The 21,590-nt window shown below is 39.2% G+C and overlaps 1 protein-coding gene across 1 annotated transcript in view; it reads left to right on the top strand.

Annotated features, from left to right (window-relative positions):
• Positions 1–21,590, top strand: part of DDX10 (DEAD-box helicase 10) — a 218,175-nt gene that overhangs the window by 180,046 nt on the left and 16,539 nt on the right. Inside the window, exon 17 of the mRNA XM_086621671.1 lies at positions 18,675–18,808. Coding sequence (XP_086477797.1) covers positions 18,675–18,808 — 134 coding nt within the window. The remainder of the gene's footprint in view (positions 1–18,674; positions 18,809–21,590) is intronic.

Below are 21,590 nucleotides of genomic sequence, written 5' to 3'. Positions count from 1 at the left end.
AACTAAACAGAAATGAGTTGAAATGAAAAGAATAATGGAACAGGTAATTAAAAGCAATAAAGAAATCTTGAAAATGGCATATACCAACATGCATTATTTTTGTTCAAAGGACAAGCAAATTGGTGATTATAATTTTGGAGAGGTTAGTGAAACATTTGTTAAACTATAAAAGCATGAAAGGTCTCAGTATATGTGCAGCTCACTTTTTGCTAGCCAATTATTTTTCTTTAACATCTGGAAAATTCATCTGGTCAGGGTGCAGAGGAAGAGGGAAAGTCAGGCTTCCATATGGCATCTGTGAGGGACTAGTATTCTGTTCAGAGGCTGTGATTTTGGAACAGTATGAACCTCACTTGACCCTCTCTCTCCAGTGCTTGATATTTTTAGCAATCCCAGTCTGTGTGTGTGTACCGGTATTGAGCAATTCCCGTTTAATGCTTGCTTCTAAAAGTGAGAAAAATAATGAGCACTAGGTCTCACTTAAAAATGTCTATGACCTGCTGAAAAATGCATACATAATATTATTCTTTGTGAATTGTATTGTAAAAAAATGAATAAATATATATATATTTTAAATCACAATGTCAATAAGGTACAGGGAGTTGAACATTCACACAGTCTAACAGTATTGCTGCATTACCCTTCAGTTAAAAAAAAAAAAAGTCAGCATCTTCTGAGTGTTGCAAAGGTTCCAGAATTAACTGCTTTCAGCTGCATTTTGTACAAATGTACAATGATGACTCTTATTTTTTCCTCTAAAATGCCAGTTTTATCCATCTATAGAATTGTTCTCTTTAGACCCTTCATTTAACTGTTTTACACCTTTTGAAGAATCCAGAGATTTAAGACTGATCAGCTAAAACCTCTTCAGACTTACTACAGCATGTGCAATACATTGGTTCTGGCCATTCTACCTATATTGGAAAGAAAATGAAATTCATAAATAAAGTACCTGCAAGTGGAGCACTTTGGAAATTCTCCATTTCAGTTTTGTCTTTATTCTGCCTCAGCTTAATGAGCCACATTTGTTCAAATTCAGAGATGTCAGTGAAGCAGCAGCAAGAACGTTTTGGCACAGTAGTTCTTGTATGTCTTGCAGTCAGTGGTTCTATTTAGCATGCAGGAGGTTTATTGTTGTTCACTTCTCATTCTTTCCAAACTCTATGGAATATAATTTGGTGCATCTTCATTTCCAAATAAGTGTTCTTTAACAAAATGAAAGTGACCACAGTGTGCGTTATGCAAGCCATATCGAAAGCACAGAATAAATTGAAAAGGTGAGGAGGAATAGGAAAATAAAGTTAAGAACAAATTTGACAAACTGGTTGTCCAGAATTATCTCCAGGAAAATTCTAGATTGAAATTCTAGGTATTTCACATTTGCAAAATGAAATTAATTGATCTTGAAAGTGCAGTACGCTGCATGCCTGCGATAAAATGAATTTAGCAATGTTTTAGCAATGAAGCACAAACAGCAAAGATAGAACCAAAAGAGCTTTCCAATATTTGAATTTCTTCTTATGCTAATTATTTAATGGTAGTTCTCAGTTTATCCGCACGCATTTTTAAAGCAGTTTACTTCCTCTTATTTGTGCTGTTTACATATAAGCAGCATTTCATCAGGATGTGCACACATTCTGTTTGTTATAGGAACGACGTAGTCAAATATTATGAGAAGGCTCATCTTTCAATTTATTTTCTGCACAAAATCTTGACTTCTTGGAAATTTGTAGTAAGTGCCATATACAGTGGGGAAGGCCTGGGAACACGAGTGGGATTAGCCTGCTGAAAGGATTTCTCCTGCCTGCGGCTGGAGGGGGAACCACCTTTCTCTTGGCAGTTTCTGCCTTCATCGTAGAAGTAGCTGAGGTGAAGCTGAACCAGCTGTGGGTTACACCACAACCCATGGCACAGTCCTGATTCAAGGTCGCGTGGCTTTCATGCTCAGGGCAGTAACTGATAGCTTACGGGGCTGCTGCTATGCGGTTCTGCTGTCTCTGCTCTGGGACATGCAGCTTCTGAGAAGGAGGAGACATTTAGGGCAGTCAGGACTTCAGCCTTCTGAGTTTCATCTAGAATCATAGAATGGTTTGGGTTGGAAGGGACCTCAAAGATCATCTAGTTCCAACTCCCCTGCCATGGGCAGGGAAACCCTCCACTACACCAGGTTGCCCAAAGCCTCATCCAACCTGACCTTGAACACTTCCAGGGATGGGGCATCTACAGCTTCTCTGGGCAACCTGTTCCACTGCCTCACCACCCTCTGAGTGAAAAATTTCTTCCTTATATCTAATCTAAATCTGCCCTCTTTCAGTTTAAATCCATTGCCCCTTGTCCTATCGCTACATGCCCTTGTAAAAAGTCCCTCTCCAGCTGGAGGTCCTCCCCCTCCAGGACCCAAAGTAGGGTCCCTTTAAGTACTGGAAGGCTGCTAGAAGGTCACCCCAGAGCTTTCTCTTCTCCAGGCTGAACAGGTGCATCTTTGTGTTTCTTCTTTGTGATATTAGGGAGTTAAGAAGATTCTTTAAATATGATGTTATCATGTGGAAAAATACAGAGAGAGTGAGACCTCATCTGCAGATTGGTGAGAGATCCAAAGGACAGGAATTGTGGAATCTGAGGATTAGTCTGATGCATTGGAGATGTCCAAGGATCTTTTTGTTTCTGTTTTTTGATAACTTACTTCTTGACAAAAAAGTAATCCATGCTCAGTATCATCCAATGATCTCATTTATCAGCCTGTTGTCGCAGGCAGTAAGTAGTATTTGGGGTGCTGAAACGGATTGCCAGTGAGGTGGCTGAAGCCCTCGAAGCACTAGATTATGTTCAGCGATGATGCCTCTTCATCACGACTGTGAAGAGGAGTTATAGAACAGTGACTTGAATTATGAAGTCCCTTTAAGAAAAGGCATTTACAAATAACTTTTTAATCTCTTTTTAGTTATGCATAATGTATAAAACATGATTCTGTGCCTATTTAATAAAAATAGACTTAATACAAAAAGCAAGTTTAATTAAAAGTCGTAACTGGAGATGTCAGAATGCTGATCACAGGTCTGAATGTACCTCTTTCTAAATTTAGTTATATATTCTGAATTTCATGATGGATATTATGTACTCAGTGCTTTGGGAAGTCATGCATAATGTAACAAGGATTTTCACTTAACAGTACCTCTAGCAAATGTTCTCTGTGCTATTATATTGTATGCCAAGTAGAATGTGATATAACAAGTGATTTATTTATTTTCAATAGGTCATTGCATTTTATCCTCAAAATGTTGGGAAACTGCAAGAACTTAAAAAGGAATCGTAACACATCTGAGTTACATGCGTGAGGAAATAGGTTTGTGGATGCATTCAAATCAGAACTGCATTTTGTAATCAGGTGATCAGGTGACTCTACTGAGGCAGAAATCATTTTAGTTACTCCGTAAAGCTGAAATCCTAAACCTGCCTGTAGCAGAGAATAGTAGCCCTGAAGAAAGCAAAAATAATTATTTTCAAGATAAAAGATTCCCTGTGCAAAGATACATGACTTACGTAAAGAGGGCCAGGCACTTAGGGTCCACCATTTCTCAGACAGAAAAATACTGCTATAAAATTATAATAATGTTTAACATTGTTGCAAAGTCACAGTTCTTCTGTTTGTTTGTTTGTTCAACATAGAAGATGAAAAAGGTCTCTAAGCAAAGAAAAAAAAAAAGGTTTGGTTTTCATCTATCATTTTACGTATTAGGTCAAAAATTGAAGAATTATGTAAATTTAAATCATTGTATGACAGGTAGTGGAGAAAGTAGCAGTTGAATATAATTTTTACATATGGGGTATGTTACGGTTGCTGGATTTGGACTCTTGTTGAGATGGAAATGGTAAACACCAATGACTGCTAATTGATCTTTTATGTGGCTTTGTAGGTTCTAAGACCCGAATAAATCTTGAGGACGGATTCCTGGGAGGTGCTGATATGGCCCTGTATGCCCCTTCAGCAGTTTAGGAAAGATTTTTCCACATTTATTTCTGCCAGTAGTAAAACACTTATATCAATCTGAGTTTGGTTGAGTGAGTTTATTTTACTGAAGAAGTGGTGATTTATGTTAAAAAAAGAAATTATGGGATGAAGCGTCACCCTACAGTCTGATGCATTGAGTAGAGTATTGCTGGAATCCCATAGGGACCTCAGAGATGCAGTAAAGGACAGGTGTGCTTCTTCAGTAGCTTGCCAGGGGTGCGTAGCTTAGCACAGAGGCCTGTGCCTGCAAGTTGGGTGTTCCAGTGAGGGGATATAGCCAAGACCATTGAAACCTCGTGGTAGCCCGCATCCTGGGCTGCATCAGAAGAAACATGGCCAGCAGGTTGAGGGAGGTGATTCTGCCCCTCTACTCTGCTCTCGTGAAACCCCACCTGTAATACTGTGTTCAGCTCTGGAGTCCCCAACACAAGAAGGACATGGAGCTACTGGAGCGAGTCCAGAGGAGGGCCACGAAGATGATCCGAGGGCTGCAGCTCCTCTGCTATGAAGACAGGCTGAGAGAGTTGGGGCTGTTCAGCCTGGAGAAGAGAAGGCTCTGGGGTGATCTTATTGCAGCCTTCCAGTACCTAAAGGGACCCTACAGGAAAGCTGGAGAGGGACTTTTTACAAGAGCGTGTAGTGATAGGACAAGGGACAGTGGCTTTACACTGAAAGAGGGGAGATTTAGATTAGATATAAGGAAGAAATTTTTCAGTCAGAGGGTGGTGAGACACTGGCACAGGTTGCCTAGAGAAGTTATGGCTGCCCCATCCCTGGAAGTGTTCAAGGCCAGGTTGAATGAGGCTTTGGGCAACCTGGTGTAGTGGAGGGTGTCCCTGCCCATGGCAGGGGGGTTGGAACTAGATGATCTTTGAGGTCCCTTCCAACCCAAACCATTCTATGATTCTATGGCAGAGAAACCAAACTTGCTGTATGATTTGAATTTGTTCAATATGAAAACAAATAAAGTGGATCTTCCTCCATTATTTATTTTATATATTTTGTGCTGCATCAGGGTTCTCAGTGCTCCATGAAGGCTGAAGGGGGTGGGCAGTGCTGCCTCAAGCAGGGGAGGCCAGCTGGAGCGGGTGGCTGACATGGATCTCGCACGACTTCCCATGCAGGTCACTGCTCGGCAGCAGCTCTCCTCTCCCACGCTCCGTTGGTGCACATTGCTTTTCTCTCTTTCTCCAGTTGCTCCATTTCTCCTCATACATGAGCACTTCCTGGACTGGTCAGTCAGGCTGTCTTTGTCTGCTGGTTGGAAGCCAAACCAGCTGGGAGATATGTTTTGTTTTCTTCACTGGTGATCCGTTCAGAAAGTGGACTTGCAGAGTCCTTTTGTCCTTGAGCAAGACAAGCAGCAGCTCTGCATCTCAGTTTTCAGCAGGCCAAAAAAGTGTTCTTCAAACCTGTATCCAGGCTGGTGAGCTTGTACGTTAGTTAATGTGATCTAGAGAAGAGAAATTAAGGAAGTAGGTGAAATACTTGAAAAGTACATGAGCAATCTGTTCTCAGACTGGTGCAAAAAGTAGCAGGTTTCTAACAAGGAAATTCAGTATAGGCTCTAGAAATACGTTCCAATGGTGAGATTATCTAAATACTGGAATAAGTTTGTGAGGAGAGATCTTCCTTACTTAAGGGTTCAAAACCAAAGGTGGGAATGATGGAATTGTACCTTACTCAGCAGGAAGGGAGATGGAGTCGGTACCAGCCCTGTTTTTCTGGAAGTCTTTGTTTTCTGTTGACACAGCTGCACTGCAGCATGTGTCAGAGAGGCTTCTGTGTCAGGGTTGGAGATGCCCCAGCTAGGAAGACGAGAGACACGTTTTTTTGATTTTTGGAACATGGCTGTTGACTGGGTTTGTCCTCTGTCAGAGAGCACTTAACAGTATTTGTCTGTGGATATTGAAATTACCGGTGTAGTGAGATTAACCAGTCATCCAGTTGCTGTCAGTCTTAAGGAGTTATTGTTGCAGCAGTTCAGCCAGTTTCTGTCTATGACCTTCTTACGGCAAATCTGAAATCTGGAATCAATTCATTTTATTAATTTAACACAAGCAGAGGTTCTTTCTGGAGGATGACGATATAATGCAGAGTTAGAGCCTAAACTTTACAGAATAACACTGTATGAACTCATGAATATTGCATAATGTCAGGCTTATGTTTTATATGGTGTATTTATTTTTATTTGTAGTGAAGATAGTGCTTTTCATCAGTGTGACCTATAGAGAAATCGTGTCATGGAGCTGTACTAAATTCTGTTGGTGGAGGTCTATTAGGGCAATAAAAGCTTACGCCTTTATATCGGTTGTGGCTTATGAATTAATGAGAACTGGCAATATGTCTACACTAAGGCCAGTAGATCCTGTTTTCAGTTTGCTATTTCTGTTTCCAGTATTTACTGATGTATGGCAGATCATAATTGCAAGCAGATTGTATAATGCCAAAAAGTCAGTGGAGTAAATGAGCTGTTTGCACTGGAGTTCATAATGAGCAGTAAAGTTAGGCTAAAATTACTTTTCTTGACAGCTTTCTAAGCATGCAATGATTTATTTTTAAATCAATGAGATTAACATTTATCCTTCTTGTTCCCTCTTTCCTTGACGTTTTGTATGTATGTCGCAAGTATTTGGAGAAATAGAGGGGGGAACTATCTTATAATTATTAAGAACATGATAGCTAAAAATCAACAGCTCATTAAAAAGACCAAAACAGTTATTTAAATACATAGTTTAATTTGTTAGATGTATTCTTTTCTCTTTGAGAACTTAAAAACAGTAGGTAAAGTGAAGATATTAAGGAATGATCTATGAAGAAATTTACTAGAATAACCTAAAAATAAGCAATTCAAGAAACAAAATTGCTGATAAAGTTTCAGATAGTGATGTGATTTAGAGAACAATTATTAACTGGGAAAGTTAACTGTGTTTTCATAACAAGTTGTATCCTTTCCTGGTTCTGAAATAATATTTTCTTCATTTGGATATATTTGGTAAGTTGAATTCAATGTGCAGTTAAAGGTTGAAAAACATATTAGGATTTGAGGAACTGGATGTGTTTGTTTATTCTTACTGTCCTCTTTCAGTCTGTGAATATAAATTAGGTTTGAGGCTGTTAGCCATACCAAAATCTCATAAGATAGTATGCTCAGAAGTAGAAAATCTTGTTAGCAACAGAGAAAGTATAGCTTCATAAATGTTAAATTTACAATACAGCACCTACTTGGATGAACTTCTCTTCTGTGTATCTGCTGTATTTTCAAATAATATAAGTAACATATATATTTTAGAAAATAATTAAAATTCTGGTTGAAATAGTTTCAATTTCAGATGGAATAAGGGTCAGCTTGACACTAACCGAGATTAAAAAATGAGTAGTAATTACTTGACAAATAAGTGATGGCTCTTTTGTCATTTGCTAACGTCATTATGGAAGAGAAAAATGGAAAAGGAAAACTCAAGATTTTAAATAGTTAGCATAAAATAGTACCAAATTTTGTGTAAAGTCCACTGTAAACCAACTGTGCTTCAGAATGCTGATTTAAAAACAAAAGTATCAGTGGTTACTTGTGTAAACCACTGCTAAATAAACATTTGCTGATTTTAATCAGCATGATAATTAGCAATTTAAACCACTGATTTAAATTGATCCACCTTGACTTTCCTAGCTCTGATTCCTCGCTTTACTATCTCTGATTCCTCGAGAAACAAATGTAAAATAGCATTATTTTGGTACAGTATGAAAAGTTCAAGTTTGTACCTGCCTGTGCAATGTTAATAACGTTATGTCTAGCCATACCAAAGTTTGATTGTTCAGACAGTTTTACCAAAATGTAATTTTCTGGGAGTTCAATAGAGCCATGTTTCACAAAAACTATTCCTGCAAGAGCTAAATGCCAAGGTAATCAATCATACAGTGTACTGTATCCTGTTGTTATGGATATAGTACATTATTTATGCAGTATAAAGATTTTTCAGATGTTGTTGAAATGAACAGGCAAGCCAATGAACAGCTCTAAGGTGTAATATGTCCTTAACTGAAAGTTGCAATTTCCCAGGTTAAAACTTGTGAAGATGCGTTCAATGCTTTCAGCATGTTTGAGCCTGATTTGCTGTAAGTATGGACTTTGGGCAGCAGCGAGAAGTCGGTTAGAAATCTGTATGCTCATTCACCTCCAGATCAGTGCCAGACCTTCTCGTCTTAGTATTTGTATACCACTTGTATTTCAATTACTAAACCCAAAAGTTGTTACTCAGTCACTGGAAATAGGGTAAAATATTTTGGCAGCAGTACAAAACGCAAAGTCTGTTTGAGGTAGTACAGCGTGGGTTCCTCAATGAGCCGTTACGTATGATCACTGCCGATGTATTTGATGAATATAATTAGGCACAGGCTTAGGCTTTTGGTGGAAAGTTGTCTCAACTTTCCATTTTCTGCATTGTTTCAAACGTTTTGTCCTTGTGCTGAGAATGAGATGATAGTCTTCTTCACAACGTTCATTTAATAAACTGTGGTATTTGTATGAGAAGCCCTGAAAGACACAGAGAAAACATAGCAGTGGAAAAAAAAGTCCTTCCATAAGTGGCTACATATTGAAATGAGGGCAACCTTGTCCCCTTCTCCCTGCCAGATCTGGCAGTTCTTTCTAGTATGTTAGCAGGAAAATCTGCAGTTGTACCTACAAAGTAGTTTTCAAACTGTGATCTTGCTACACAACTTGGCTGAAGAGATCAGCAGCTCGGGGACTTTCAGGGGCGAAGGCACAGCACTGCCGTGCTTACCAGCTCTTGACAGATTTTTATTACTGTTACCTACTTTTTGAGCCCATGTAAACTCCTAATACCTTCTGCATTCTTTGAGAAAACATTCATGGCTTTGCCACTTGCCACGTGAAGAGGTGCCTTCGGGTGTTCAGCCATGCGTTTCCTAGTTCTGTTTGCTGTTGTTGATTTAATTCCTCTATACCTCCTGTTAGCTCTTCTCCCTCCTCATTGTTTTTCTACCTTCTCAATCAGCTCCAGTGCCATTCTCATGCCTGCTTACTCCTCCCCTTTCCTACACATCCTTATTTTTTAAATAGCTTCAGTCAACTCTTCTCTCCACCATGGTTCCCTTCATCATCACTCTATCACCTCCATCAGATCTTCTCTCGATAGGCTTCCTCTCATTGTCCCTCTCATCTTTGCTTTATGGTTCTTCCCTGTTCATCTTTGATTCCCACTTCTGCACTGACCTTTCGTACTCTTCAAGCTGCCACATTTCTTCATGCCCTTCTATTCATTTGCATGTGTAGACATGTTGCAGTTCTACTCAATAGACATAATCCATCCTGCTCTTTAGGAACTGCTCTCTTATTTCCCTCTTACACAGTTCCTTCTCTGAAAGCCCTGACATTAATCAGCCTTCCTCTCACTTGTTGGTTGTTCACTTGACCTTTATCTGCTCCAATTTTTAGGGGATTTGCAGACATGACTGCCCTCTGTTCTGGTGTCTGTCTGCTCTAGTAGTTCCTCCTTCATAATTTCAGGAATCTCATGATCTTCCACCTCCTTCTATGAAACCATTCTGCACAGCTCTGCGTTTTGCTTTTTTTCTTCCTCTTATCTGTGGAGAAATCCTGTCCGTGAACACAAATTTATGTCTATACTAATGAGTCTTATCTCACTCTCTCTGCTCCAGCTTTCCCTTTCTGTCCAAATTAAAATCTTAGCTGACGTTTCACGGATTAGGCAATTGTCAAGAAAAACGTTCAACGTTCTTTGCTATCTTTTTTCATGGTCACTGTGAGTATCACTGCTGTCTCTCACTTTAGCCTATGCCTTAGTGTTGCCATGGGCACTTTCTGGTGCTTATCTAAATCCTTCTTAATTCTCCTTTTGTCCCTTCATTTTTCACAGATGACAAATTATGTGCTGTCTCTTTCCTGAAGAGAACCTTTCTGTAACTTCTCCCTGTACTAACATTCCCCAGCCCTATTTGCGCACATGATGTTACATTTTGTCTCAATTCCCCGAGTAATGCTTTCAGCAATTATTCCTTTTTTTTTTTTTGCTTTGAAGTTACTTTATGTTATTTTAGACCTGAAAAATTGTGTTTCATTCGATTAGTTGATCTAAAAGATCTTGCCTCATATAAATCTTTCTTGTTCTTCCTACTTGGCATTTCTAAGACATGCCTTTCCTATTCATTCACATAGATAAAATTGTTACTAAGGGATATTATGATTTTCTGTCTTGAATTCTGCAGCATCTTCTCTGCCTTCCTTTATGAATGCTATTTTATTCCATTAGTATCTATTCAAAATGCTGCTGCTGCAGTTACCTCTCTCCATGTGTCTCCACAGACCCTAACTTTCAGTACCCTTCATGGCCTCTCATGTATCAGTTGCTATAAAGAGCTTAGTTCTCACTGGTTATTGCCTGCTTGCTTATTTTTCAGCCACCACTTGGATATTTTTTTTTTGGCCTCAGCTTTTCCTCACACTTAACAAAAGCTGCTGGTAGATGGCTGGCAGTCTACCTCAAAAGCTTTTTCAATTTTTTCATCCAGTATTCCCTTTGCAGCAATGCCTGTGGAAATACAAGAGGGCAGGTCTCCTGCTGTGTCATGCATGCCCATTGCTGGTGATCTTCCCCAGGCAGCTTTGCTTCCTTGTCCTTCATAGAGCCATGGAATGGTTTCGGTTGGAAGGGACCTTAAAGATCATCTAGTTCCAACCTCCGTGCCACAGGCAGGGACACCCTCCACTACACCAGATTGCTCAAAGCCCCATCCAGTCTGGCCTTGAACACTTTCAGGGATGGGGCACCTGCAACTTCTCTAGGCAACCTGTTCCAGTGCCTCACCACCCTCAGAGGGACTAATTTCTTCCTTACATCTAATTGAAATCTCCTCTCTTTCAGTTTAAAGCCATTACCCTTTGTCCTGCTACTACATGCCCTTGTAAAAAGTCCCTCTCCAGCTTTCTTCTAGGCCCCCTTTAAGTACTGGAAGGCTGCTATAAGATCACCCCAGAGCCTTCTCTTCTCCAGGCTGAACAGCCCCAACTCTCTCAGCCTGTCTTCATAGCAGAGGTGCTCCAGCCCTCGGACCATCTTTGTGGCCCTCCTCTAGACCTGCTCCAACAAGTCCGTGTCCTTCTTGTGTTGGGGACCCCAGAGCTGTACCCCATCAGGCTGTTTTCTTCCGTTCTCTTGTGTCTTCTACGTAACCCTTACACTCTTTGGGCCAGGAGTTGTCTTTTGCAAAATTTTGTAAACAGATTCAGGGCTTGGGAAGGCGGACTCGACAACAACAAAAAGATTAATAATAAATGACTCTGCGAGCGTACAGCATCAGTCAGGCACTTTCTGATTTACCAGTTACTTGTTTGCATATTTGAACAGATGTGAATCTGTTGCTGCTAAATAGATCCTGAATGATGACAGACAAGGTCTTGTTCTCACAGCAAGCAGCTGAGTTCGTGCTGTGACAGCAAGGCTACTTCTGAGTTTCTTTTCCTCAGTTCTGTATGTAGAAGCACCAGTAGCAGTTAAAATAACTTTCACTGTGAGGAATTAATTCGATTCATGTTTTTCTCCCTGTAAATGTGCCATTTACATACCTATTTTGTACAAGCGTTTAGAGTACGTGACTTAAGCATTACAATGAAAACATAGAAGTCTTGTCGTGGGACAAGCACTTAGTGTCAGTGTTGCTGTTTCTCGTGCGCTGAATACAAATCAGTTGTTTCAAGAAGAAGAGCAGAACTAACCAGTTTACAGAATTACGTGACTTAAAAGGTTTCCATTCTGATTATTTTGTGTCAGCGGTGCCGTTGATCTGTTTGTTCTTGAAAAATACGCCAGTCACAGAGCAAAAAGTGATCTCCGCTCCCAGTCTTCGCTGTGGGTGGTGGTGGTGGGACACCTCTGCCGCGTCCTGGCAGAGGACGCAGTTCCTTCAGGCTTGTTCAAAAGTGCCAGAAAGTGATACAGAGAAAAATCTCTTGTGTAGGCACTGTCTCTGTGGACATATGCTGAGGTTCCCTGGAGAAGACTGATGTGTTGACATGTTTGAACACAGAGACTACTTTGGAGAATTACTTTCTGTATTTGAGCTGACAGCCATGACTGCTGTGAACCTAAAAGTGGAGAGAAAGAGGGAGTGTAAAGAGACAGTCCAATGATTACATGTGGAGAATATAAGTTTAAAAACAGTGTTCTGCATTGTAGTTTTCTAGATGTTTTGAGCGTGCCTTAGACTTTTGAGCATGTTTAATTTAGACTCGTTGGCATGTTTAATTCTCCCAGACGTTTTTTACTTATTTTTTTTATAAGGCACAGCAAATAAAACCCATTTTTTTCCTGTACTTCTTGCTCACTTGCAAGCAAAATGGTATCTGACAACTAGTTATTAGAAATATTTCAAAATAAAAATTGTTTGGACTTTTCTAGTTTGAAGCCTTTGCATTATTAAATGCTTTAAATCAATTTTGTTTGACAGGGATTCAATGTGCATGGTAGCATCTCTGTCTAGCTGCTGGCATGGTGGCTGGGGGAACCTTTATACTTTGCCAGAGATGAAGCTACTACTCTGTTAACTCAAATGCCAGAGACTTTGCTTATGGTACTAAAAGATCCTGGCTGATCTTTTATGGCAAATAAAACAACTGTGTGCTTGTGCCCATATTTCATTACATTGGATCTATTAACTTGTCCTCCTGTGAAAGCTGTGTACAAGCGATCTCTAAAATCAAGAATATATGCAGTAGAGTTAAACTCTTCCGTTTGTCAAAATTTCTTATATTCCAGTGTGTATTTTGCTTCTGGTGCTACCCACCTAGTAACTTCGTCTCTTTTAAGTTGTATTTTCATGTCTCTGTAACATGAATTATATTTAAGTTAACAGTATAGATATATTATTATATATTGTATTAGTCTGTCCTTTTGTTAAAAATCACATTGATAATTGTGGCTAGTTAAGAACTTGAAAAATCTTATCTTTACAGTAAGTATTTCACGTAGGTCTTATAAGAGCAAATACCTTAAAAAAAAAAAAAAATGTTTGAGTAGATTTAGAAGTCTCAACATTTCATTTTGAGTGAGCTTGTAGTTGTAAATTTAACAAATTATATTCTATTTCTCTACATGCATTCACTGTGTTGCTGTTAATTCTGATATGGACTGTAAGTATTTTGTAGAGACCAAGTCTACATATAAAACATATACTTACTACTATGAAAACGACAGAAACTTTACTAATATAAAAAAGTCAGAAGTGAATGTGTGGAAATTGCTATGATTTTTGTGTTTTCGGTGATCCTGAACTGTGCTGGTGGCAGGAGCCTTTTCTAGCACAGATTGCTTTGTTGTAGTTACACAGCAAAGATTTGAATGTCAGTATATAGGCATCAGTGTATACTGGTTTGGAACACAGGCTTACCCATTCACTTGATCATAAAATGTGGAGTGTTTGGGAATGCCAAGAAAGAAAATTAGGTACTTTCATGTACATTATTTGAGACCGCTGCTAAAAGCAAGATTCTGCTGACTGAACTAGATTATTGATATTTTTTAAAATGGCAGACTGCTTAAAGAGAGCTAAAGAATGACTGGATGAAATTGAACCTTGGTGTGACTGCTAGCGATTGGAAAGATGAAACTAGGAGTTATCTGTCCCTTCTACTGAAAACCAAGAATGATGTTCTATGAAGTGGTGTGAAAACCAGGAGCTATGGCTGTCTCCTCTCAGAGCCTGAAGATGAGTTAGATCATCTTAGTGCGCAGACTATGTCTATCTGACTAACCTGCGACCTTGGTTTCTCCAATTTTTGGTTACCAGCCTTTCTGGCCAGACCCATGGAACTTGGCCAATCCTTTTGAAATAGTCGACCCCGTTTGTGTCCACATCATCTCCTTTCTGTGGCGTGCCTTGAATGCATGTGTGCTTCAGACCAAGAGAACAGAAAGTCCTGCAACAGCAACCTCTTCTCTCCTCTTCCCACCCTTTTGTATATCACTTCCTACTTATCCGTAAGAAGAAACAAGCCTAGAAGGAGTGACAAAACCAATTGTGGAATGGACATGACATGTATGTCACCTGTTAGAATTAATGTTCAATGTTGATGCAGGTGATAAAGGGTAGATGACAACAAAGAAGGCGGCTCGCACAACTTAGTCACAGTTCATGAAGGTTAACCTTAAACACGACTGCAGGCATCCTGGAAACGTGGTGGAAAGGTGGCCTTTTCTCTCTTAGCTTGCAACTTCCTTGCCTCAGTGGAAGTGGTGTTTTCTGTGTTTGGATTTGAAAGCTTTTGGTGTGCATTAGATGGTAGGTAGTGTAGTTGTTACAATTTCGGCATGGTTTAGGTAGCTCTTCGTATATCAGATCAGCACTTGGTTCATTCCACTGGCTCCCAGTCATTTTCAGTATCATCTAAGGCTTTGGTCTTAAGCTTCAAAGCAACTGTTGGATCAAACACTCAGCTACATCAAAGCTGTGTTTCTATTTGTGAACTGCCAGAATAGCTCTTTTCCTCTGGGGCAATGTAGATGATGAAATATTAGAGCAACCATGCATCGGCTGGGGACACAGTGTTGTGGGCTGGGGACACAGGCTGTGGGGAAAAAAAGGCAAACTGCAAGGTGGCCAGGTGAGTCCAGAGTAAGAGGTTTTAAAGGAAACCTCTCTGTTTGTGAATGTATTCCATCATAAACATGATACAGAAACAACTCCCATTTTAATCTGAAAAATAATTGTCAAAAAGAAGAAAATCAATAAAATTTTGAATGCTTAGGTTAGGAATATTTTTAAATGCCCTTTTATATGAGCTGTAATATGCTAAATTTAAAAAACTTGTGTAGTTGTGTAGAGTAGCCTCCTAGCAGTATTTAAAACTTACCTTTTCTTAGCGTAAAAATGACAAACAGCACTTACTGGGAGAGGCCATATTATTAGCAAAAGCTAAAGGGTGGCATAGCTCAAAAGGAACTGAATATTGTGTAAGTATGACTGTTGATGGACTCAGATCAAGTCTGATCAACTTCTAAACAAACCTTCAAGATTTTAGTTTTAGCTGATCAGAAATATTCCCTCACCATGCTTTGTAAAGTACTAAATGGAGAACTGATAATGCCAAAACAATTCTCTCTCCAGCCTCAACCTGGTTGCTAGGAACTGATAAATTGCTTAAACGGTTGAACATAAAAATTGCAACTCTGGACAATTTAATTGGATTTCTAAAAATACCTATTAAATTAGATATAAATTAAATACCTTAATAAATATGTATTCTATAAATGAAATCTTGGTAAATAAAATATTTTTGATTTGTGTGCAGGTTTTCATGGTATGTTTTTTCAGTTCTCCCTTTTTGTCTCGTGGTGGTAGATAATTTTCACCTGAGTGCCTAATGAAATGAGACATCATTCTGCTCTTTTGCACAGTTGAGTCCCTTGAGTGTCTCTTTTCTTAAAGAGGTACACCAATTTCTTCATTTTAAGCCTCTCTTAGCCTGCCTAACATGTTTACCTGAGCTCCCCCAGCCATTCACCCTTCTTTACGAAGAGAGGAAGTTGTCCTTGTGTCTTGTAACAGAGACAACTAGAAATTGATTTGGAGGTATTCTGTCGAGAGGCGGGACAGAAGCTCTAGAGGAACCTGCCCTGTTTGCCTCATTTAGGGTGTGTTTCCAAAATTCCTACAGTAAGGTAGAGGGTGATAATTGTTGACTTTTTACATTGTGGAGAGTTGAAGTCAACAAGGTTTCCAAAACCTGCAGTACAGAAATTCTGCTGAATTTTTCTAAAGTATTGAGTTTGCATAAACAGAATCTCCTTATGCCTCAGAGGAAGACTGTGTGAATGCAGAAATGTTTTCATCTTAATGCCATGTTCAAACGGAAAGTCTTTGTGCAAAGTTTTGTGGAACTAGATTGCAAAATACATGGGCCAATCTGGCTTAAAAAAAGAGAAAGCTTGTCACTTCTGAGAAGAATGAAAATAGCAAGGTGATTGCCACTGAATCCTGTTCTCCAGACTGGCCCGATTTGATGTCTGAATGGGTTTCCTTCCACAGTTGGACTTTGTAATAAATACACACTCCCAAGCAGATTGTCGCTGACCTTAGACATAAAGTACAGATGGTCAAAATCTGTCCTTCAGTTAATCTCTTCTTTGATAGCGATTGCCTTAGGAAGGGTCTAGTCCTGAGTCTGTACGTTGCATCCTATTTGTATCTCAAGAACTTCTGCAAGTGTTATCTTGAACTATGATTTTGCTTTTTTTTCTCCAGCTCTTGCGGTGAGTAACGTGAAGTCACAAGATTTCTTCTTCCTGACTGACTGATACAAATTTGAAACAAAAGGGGGAAAAATTAGCTTCTATTGTTCAGCTGTGGATGATAAATGTTCATGTTCAAGTTCCTAACAATTTCAGGATCTTACGAATACTTTAATGAATATGTAACCAATGATACTTATAAGAAATACAACCTCATGATTCCTGATGAGTTAAAGAGGCATCTTTGCCAATTATTTCTTTTGTTATAGTAAGCATTACCATGAACACATCTCTGCAAATTTTCTGCTGGAAAAAATGGATACGAATGTGTAATGAAAGCGAAGGTTTGATCTGTGTATGTGTAATTGTCTTATGTGTGCATATATAAATGACAAAATTTAGGAAACAATACAGTCTCAACGTTTTACTGAAATAACTGAGAATGTGAATGAACAGCCCAAGTCTTAAAGGATGACTGCCAATAAGCGTTAGTGTTACAGAACTCTGTTGCATAGTGTCATACATACATATTAAAAAATACTTTGTTCTATACAACAGCTTTAAATACTACTTCTCTTTAAAATTCTTCTTAAAAAACCACAAAACCAAAACCAACTTTGTTGTGAAGTAGCATCTGCAGTTCCCGGTAATGCTTTTTAGTTGGTGATTGTGTTACCTTATGCAGTTTACAGTGCTGCTGAGTATGATGGTGCTTTTAGTGAATTTATACACTCAACTATACAATTACCTATACTAGTATTTCAAAATAGTCAAGAACAAAACGTGTGTTTAGTATGTTTTTCTTCTGCCTTCTGATTGCAAACCTGGCTTTTCCCTTTCTTCTGCTTGCTTTCAGTGCACAGCAGAAGTGCCACTGGACAGGCATTAAGGGACTCTTGCAGTGGTGACTAATCTTACCTTTCAGCAGCTCTTTTCCTTTCACTCACTCTATATGCATATATGAAAGGGACCTTTGGTGTGTTTTTTTGTTTGGTTCTGGTGGTTTTTTTTAAATATATTGTTATTGTGGTGAGGTGTGTGCACATAAGTACAGTGTTCTATTAAAACCTGGTGGTAGATGGAAATAGTGAAAAAATCAGAACAAAAATGAACTTTAAATATTTAATGATGTGAAGTTATTCATAGAATGAAGAATCATTTAAATGAGTAGTGGTTTGGAAACTCAGCTGTGTGCACGTTGATTAGATACATAAACAAAAGGTAGCGATGTCCTTAATTATAGTTTCCTTGCATTTGATTTTGCTTTTCAGCATAAATATGCATGGATCTAGGGTTCTTGTTGCTTAGAAATGCCTGTAAGCTTTTTGTTTGTGCTTTCATGTGCGTATACAATTCCTTATGTTCTCCAGTCTATCTGCTTTCTTCATGCCTGTTAGCAAAAATTTACAAAAGTGGTGCCATCTAGTTCCAACCCCCGTGCTGTGGGCAGGGACACCTTCCACTATACCAGGTTGCTTAAAGCCTTATCCAACCTGGCCTTGAGCACCTCCAGGGATGGGGCAGCCACAGCTTCTCTGGGCAACCTGTTCCAGTGTTTCACCACCCTCACAGTAAAAAATTTCTTTCTTATATCTAATCCAAATCTGCCCTCTTTCAGCTTGAAGCCATTGCCCCTTGTCCTATCACTACAGGCCCTTGTAAAAAGCCCCTTTCCAGCTTTCTTGTAGGCCCCCTTTAGGTACTGGAAGACTGCTGTAAGATCTCCCCGGAGCCTTATGGCAGGCCAGTGGTAAACTTGCTGATGCCATAAGCCCATCTCAGGATGTGCTGCAGGGTTGGAGGGAGGCTGAGCCCCAGAGAGGAGGGATGAGGGAGTCTGGGATGAAGCCTGAAGAACGTGCATCACTTGTGGTGGATGGCTGAAACTCCCTTAGAGCAGTTAATTCAGCTTAAGCAGCATTTTGATTTTCAACTGCAAGGACACCTGGATGAGTTTTAAATCAGAGTATTTCATGAAATACGCTTTACAGCAGTGATGAATGGGTCCGCAAGCTCGTATCTCTTTGCCAGTGTGTTTCTGAGAGACAGTAAAATTTCATATTACTTAAACTCTTGCTCTCAGATGACTGTTGATTAATTGTTGCCTAAATCTCTCTTGGATCTGGTAGATTTAATATAATGATACTGGGAAGGTAGAATTTGGATGTAAATCCTTGTGCTTAGCTTTTGAATAATATTTCTTCAACCTTTAACAAACAGCTGTGGAGGAGAGCACCGATGATGACAGAAACGATTCTGTTTTCCTGGCTGTAATAGCGGTGGCCCTTGACTGCGGTTGAAGGCAATGGTTTTTGTTACAGTAAGCCTATGAATTGGGCTGTGGCAAGTAACATGGACTCATTTGCTTGTCTTGTAACTCTCCATTTCTCACCTGGCAGGATGAAGAGGAAACAGTGGCCTTTCTTGCTCACAGTGGAAGTGAAGAAGAGTTTGATCCAAGTACTCTTCCAGATCCCGATAAATTCAAAGATTCTGATGAAGAGCAGGAATCAGAAAGCGAAGACAGCTCTAGGTATGTACACATCTTCCACGTTCATCTTGAAATTTTCATGTTTTTTAGAAACAGTTTTGTTTAGATGTTAGGAACTCATTTTACAGTCATCCTCTTGCTTCTGGGACTTAGTATGTAGTTTGTTTGTGAAGTAGGTACTGAACAGAAATCTGTGCGAAAGGCTATTATTTTCTTTTGTGAAGCTGTATGAGAAAGATTATTTTGAGTCAGTGCTGAAGGGTTCTCAGTGAGACTGTTCCACATGCAAAAGTCTTGACTAATTCCCTGGAGGTGTCATGTGTTTCAGAAATACATTTCTCTACTGTCATATTACAGGTTCTGTTTGAAAGGAAAAATATTGAAGTCATTTGAGTTTTTGGATGAGTCCTTAGTACTTGTGCTATATTAAATAAACTCGTGAACAGTGAAATTTGATAAATTTTATGATTCAGTGTTGCTCAGACTCTTCAACACTACAAATGAAGTGGAATCTGAGTTAGAAGTAAATATATAATAAAATTAACGCTATTAAGCTTTTCATCTTAATTTGAAACAATGTTTTTAATTATATAAACCAGAAGATTTTGTTTCTTGTAGTTAAACAGAAAAGCACAGGGTGGAGATGAGGATCCATAGTTGATGGCAGCATACTGCAGGAAGATGAAAGGGAGGCTGCATGAAGTCCTGTGCGGTTTTTGTCATTGGCTTCACCGCAACAAGAAGTCCATCTGTGTGTTTCTGATAAACTGCCTATTGTGATACGGGTTCAGAAACATGATCTTGACACTTAAATAGGAGAACAGATCTTTATTTTGCTCTTTTCTAGATATCTAGGTTCATAAATCTCTCTGTTTTCACATCTGAATCATCTAAATCCTAGTGGCTAGATTGTCCCTAGCCCCATGTCACTGCACGTTGTGGGGCCAGTACGTAGGACTGGGTTTTGGGACATGGATTTAAGAACTGGGTTGCCCTAAGTTAACAGGCTAGTGACCGTGTCCCCTGTAGCATGTTCACCAGTGTGTTGGTCAATACAACTGACAAGGATGGGGGAAACGCATTGCTTTTTCTGAGCAGCAGTAAATTGCTTGTTCTTTGTGCAAGGGGGAGAAAGAGGGTAACTATAAATCAATTATAGTTCTTTCTGTTTTTTCACTTCCCTAAGCTGATTCAGTATCTGCACTCCATGTAAAATGAATGAAAAAGCTGTGTAAAATGTCAGTACAGCTTCCAAAAAAAACAGGCAGAATATAAGACCCATCTTTCTTAAACAAGATTCTTCCAGTTCCTGCTGTATTTATGACCGCTTGATTCTGCCCATCAAGTTTGGGGGGGGAGGGGGGGGAAGCAGCATAATTTGTTAAAGAAGTTCTCTTTTAATGGCGTTTAAGATTTGATATTTATTGGGGAGGGCTATATAAGAGTTTTTTTAGGTTGCTTTTCTCATTTTACTAGAGTTGAGATATGTCTTTCCATATTTGATAAATGCATCCTCTAGCGCTATGTTGCTTGTAGTGAAACCACGTTAGTACAATGAAACTTTAGTCTCAGCTTTCCCTAGGTAACATCTTAATATGATTAATATTGTCTTTTTAATATATGAGATTCTGATGAGTAAAACCTGGCTAAAAGGCAGCGATTTGAGCTACAGGGTCCTATAAAACCTGATTTTGTTGGAAAGGGCCATCTCTGTTTGGGCTAATATTAACTACGAGACAAGGATTGGAAGAAAAGTGTATTTAGCAATTCTGCATTTACATAGGACATTAACGGAGGTGCCAAGAGAAGTATTTCAGGATACTAACACTTCATCTAGTATCATGGCAGTGCTAGTTCTGTCATTTTGTCTTTAAGACCAAATTCTGAGCTGACTTCTGTAGGGACAAAAGATTTTGCAGGTAACAAAGTAGAGAGGGAATCTTGATAGTTATTGGTGGTTTGTTTCTTGGGAGGAGTAAAACTAAGAGTTTATTGGGAAAGTCTGAAGTAAAGCTTTGGTAAGTGGTAGGACACTGAACAACAACTTGCCTTCTTTCTTGGTGTGTATGTTGCTGCTGAAGGACAGATTCCTGGAATCCAGTAAGCTGAGGGACAACTGAGCTAGTGGGAAGGAGTTACCAGCAACTGAGTACAGGAAACCTAGTGTCACAACATTACCTATTAAATATTTAATTACCTCAGGCATTTCCTAATTACTGCTAAATTATTGCATACTTCCTGTAGGAAAAGGTAGTATTTTAGTGCTGCATTTCTTAAACAAGATTTTGCATTATTTCGACTTGTAGCCTTAACTAGGCTTAGCTGTCTTGACAATAAAATGTTTTGTAGGGTAACTACTTCATAAGTATTTTGAAAAAGTTATGGGGTCAGTCAGTTTAAAATTAGGAATTTCGTCTAGTTTACTTGCAGTATTATTAATAACCATTTATCTAGAGGAGATCACTTCTGTCTTTTTTAATGTATTAATCCATCACTTTTTGTATTGATCCTTTCCCTAAAGATGTCAGCTAAGCTTTAAAAATAACAGTTGACAGAGATGGACAGATTTTTGGCAGTGGTAGTCGGTGAAGATTTATATGGAATCAGTGGCTGCTCTGCCCCCTGGAGTCGGAGTGTCTGCTCTCAGGGAGAGCTAGGACTCAAAGAAGGTCTATGGCCTTGGTCATTCCCTTTCCTATGAAGTAGACTGGAATAGAAAGAACATACTGAAAAGGAAAACAGGAAGGTAGTAATAATTTCCGACAAAGTATTTTCCTCAGCAAATCTCAAGATGCTTTACAAAGGAGGTCAGTTTGATTCTTGT

The sequence above is a fragment of the Tauraco erythrolophus genome, chromosome 1 (assembly GCF_009769465.1).
Source record: "Tauraco erythrolophus isolate bTauEry1 chromosome 1, bTauEry1.pri, whole genome shotgun sequence".
NCBI lineage: Eukaryota > Metazoa > Chordata > Aves > Musophagiformes > Musophagidae > Tauraco > Tauraco erythrolophus.
This window is presented reverse-complemented; position numbering and strand designations above follow the sequence as displayed.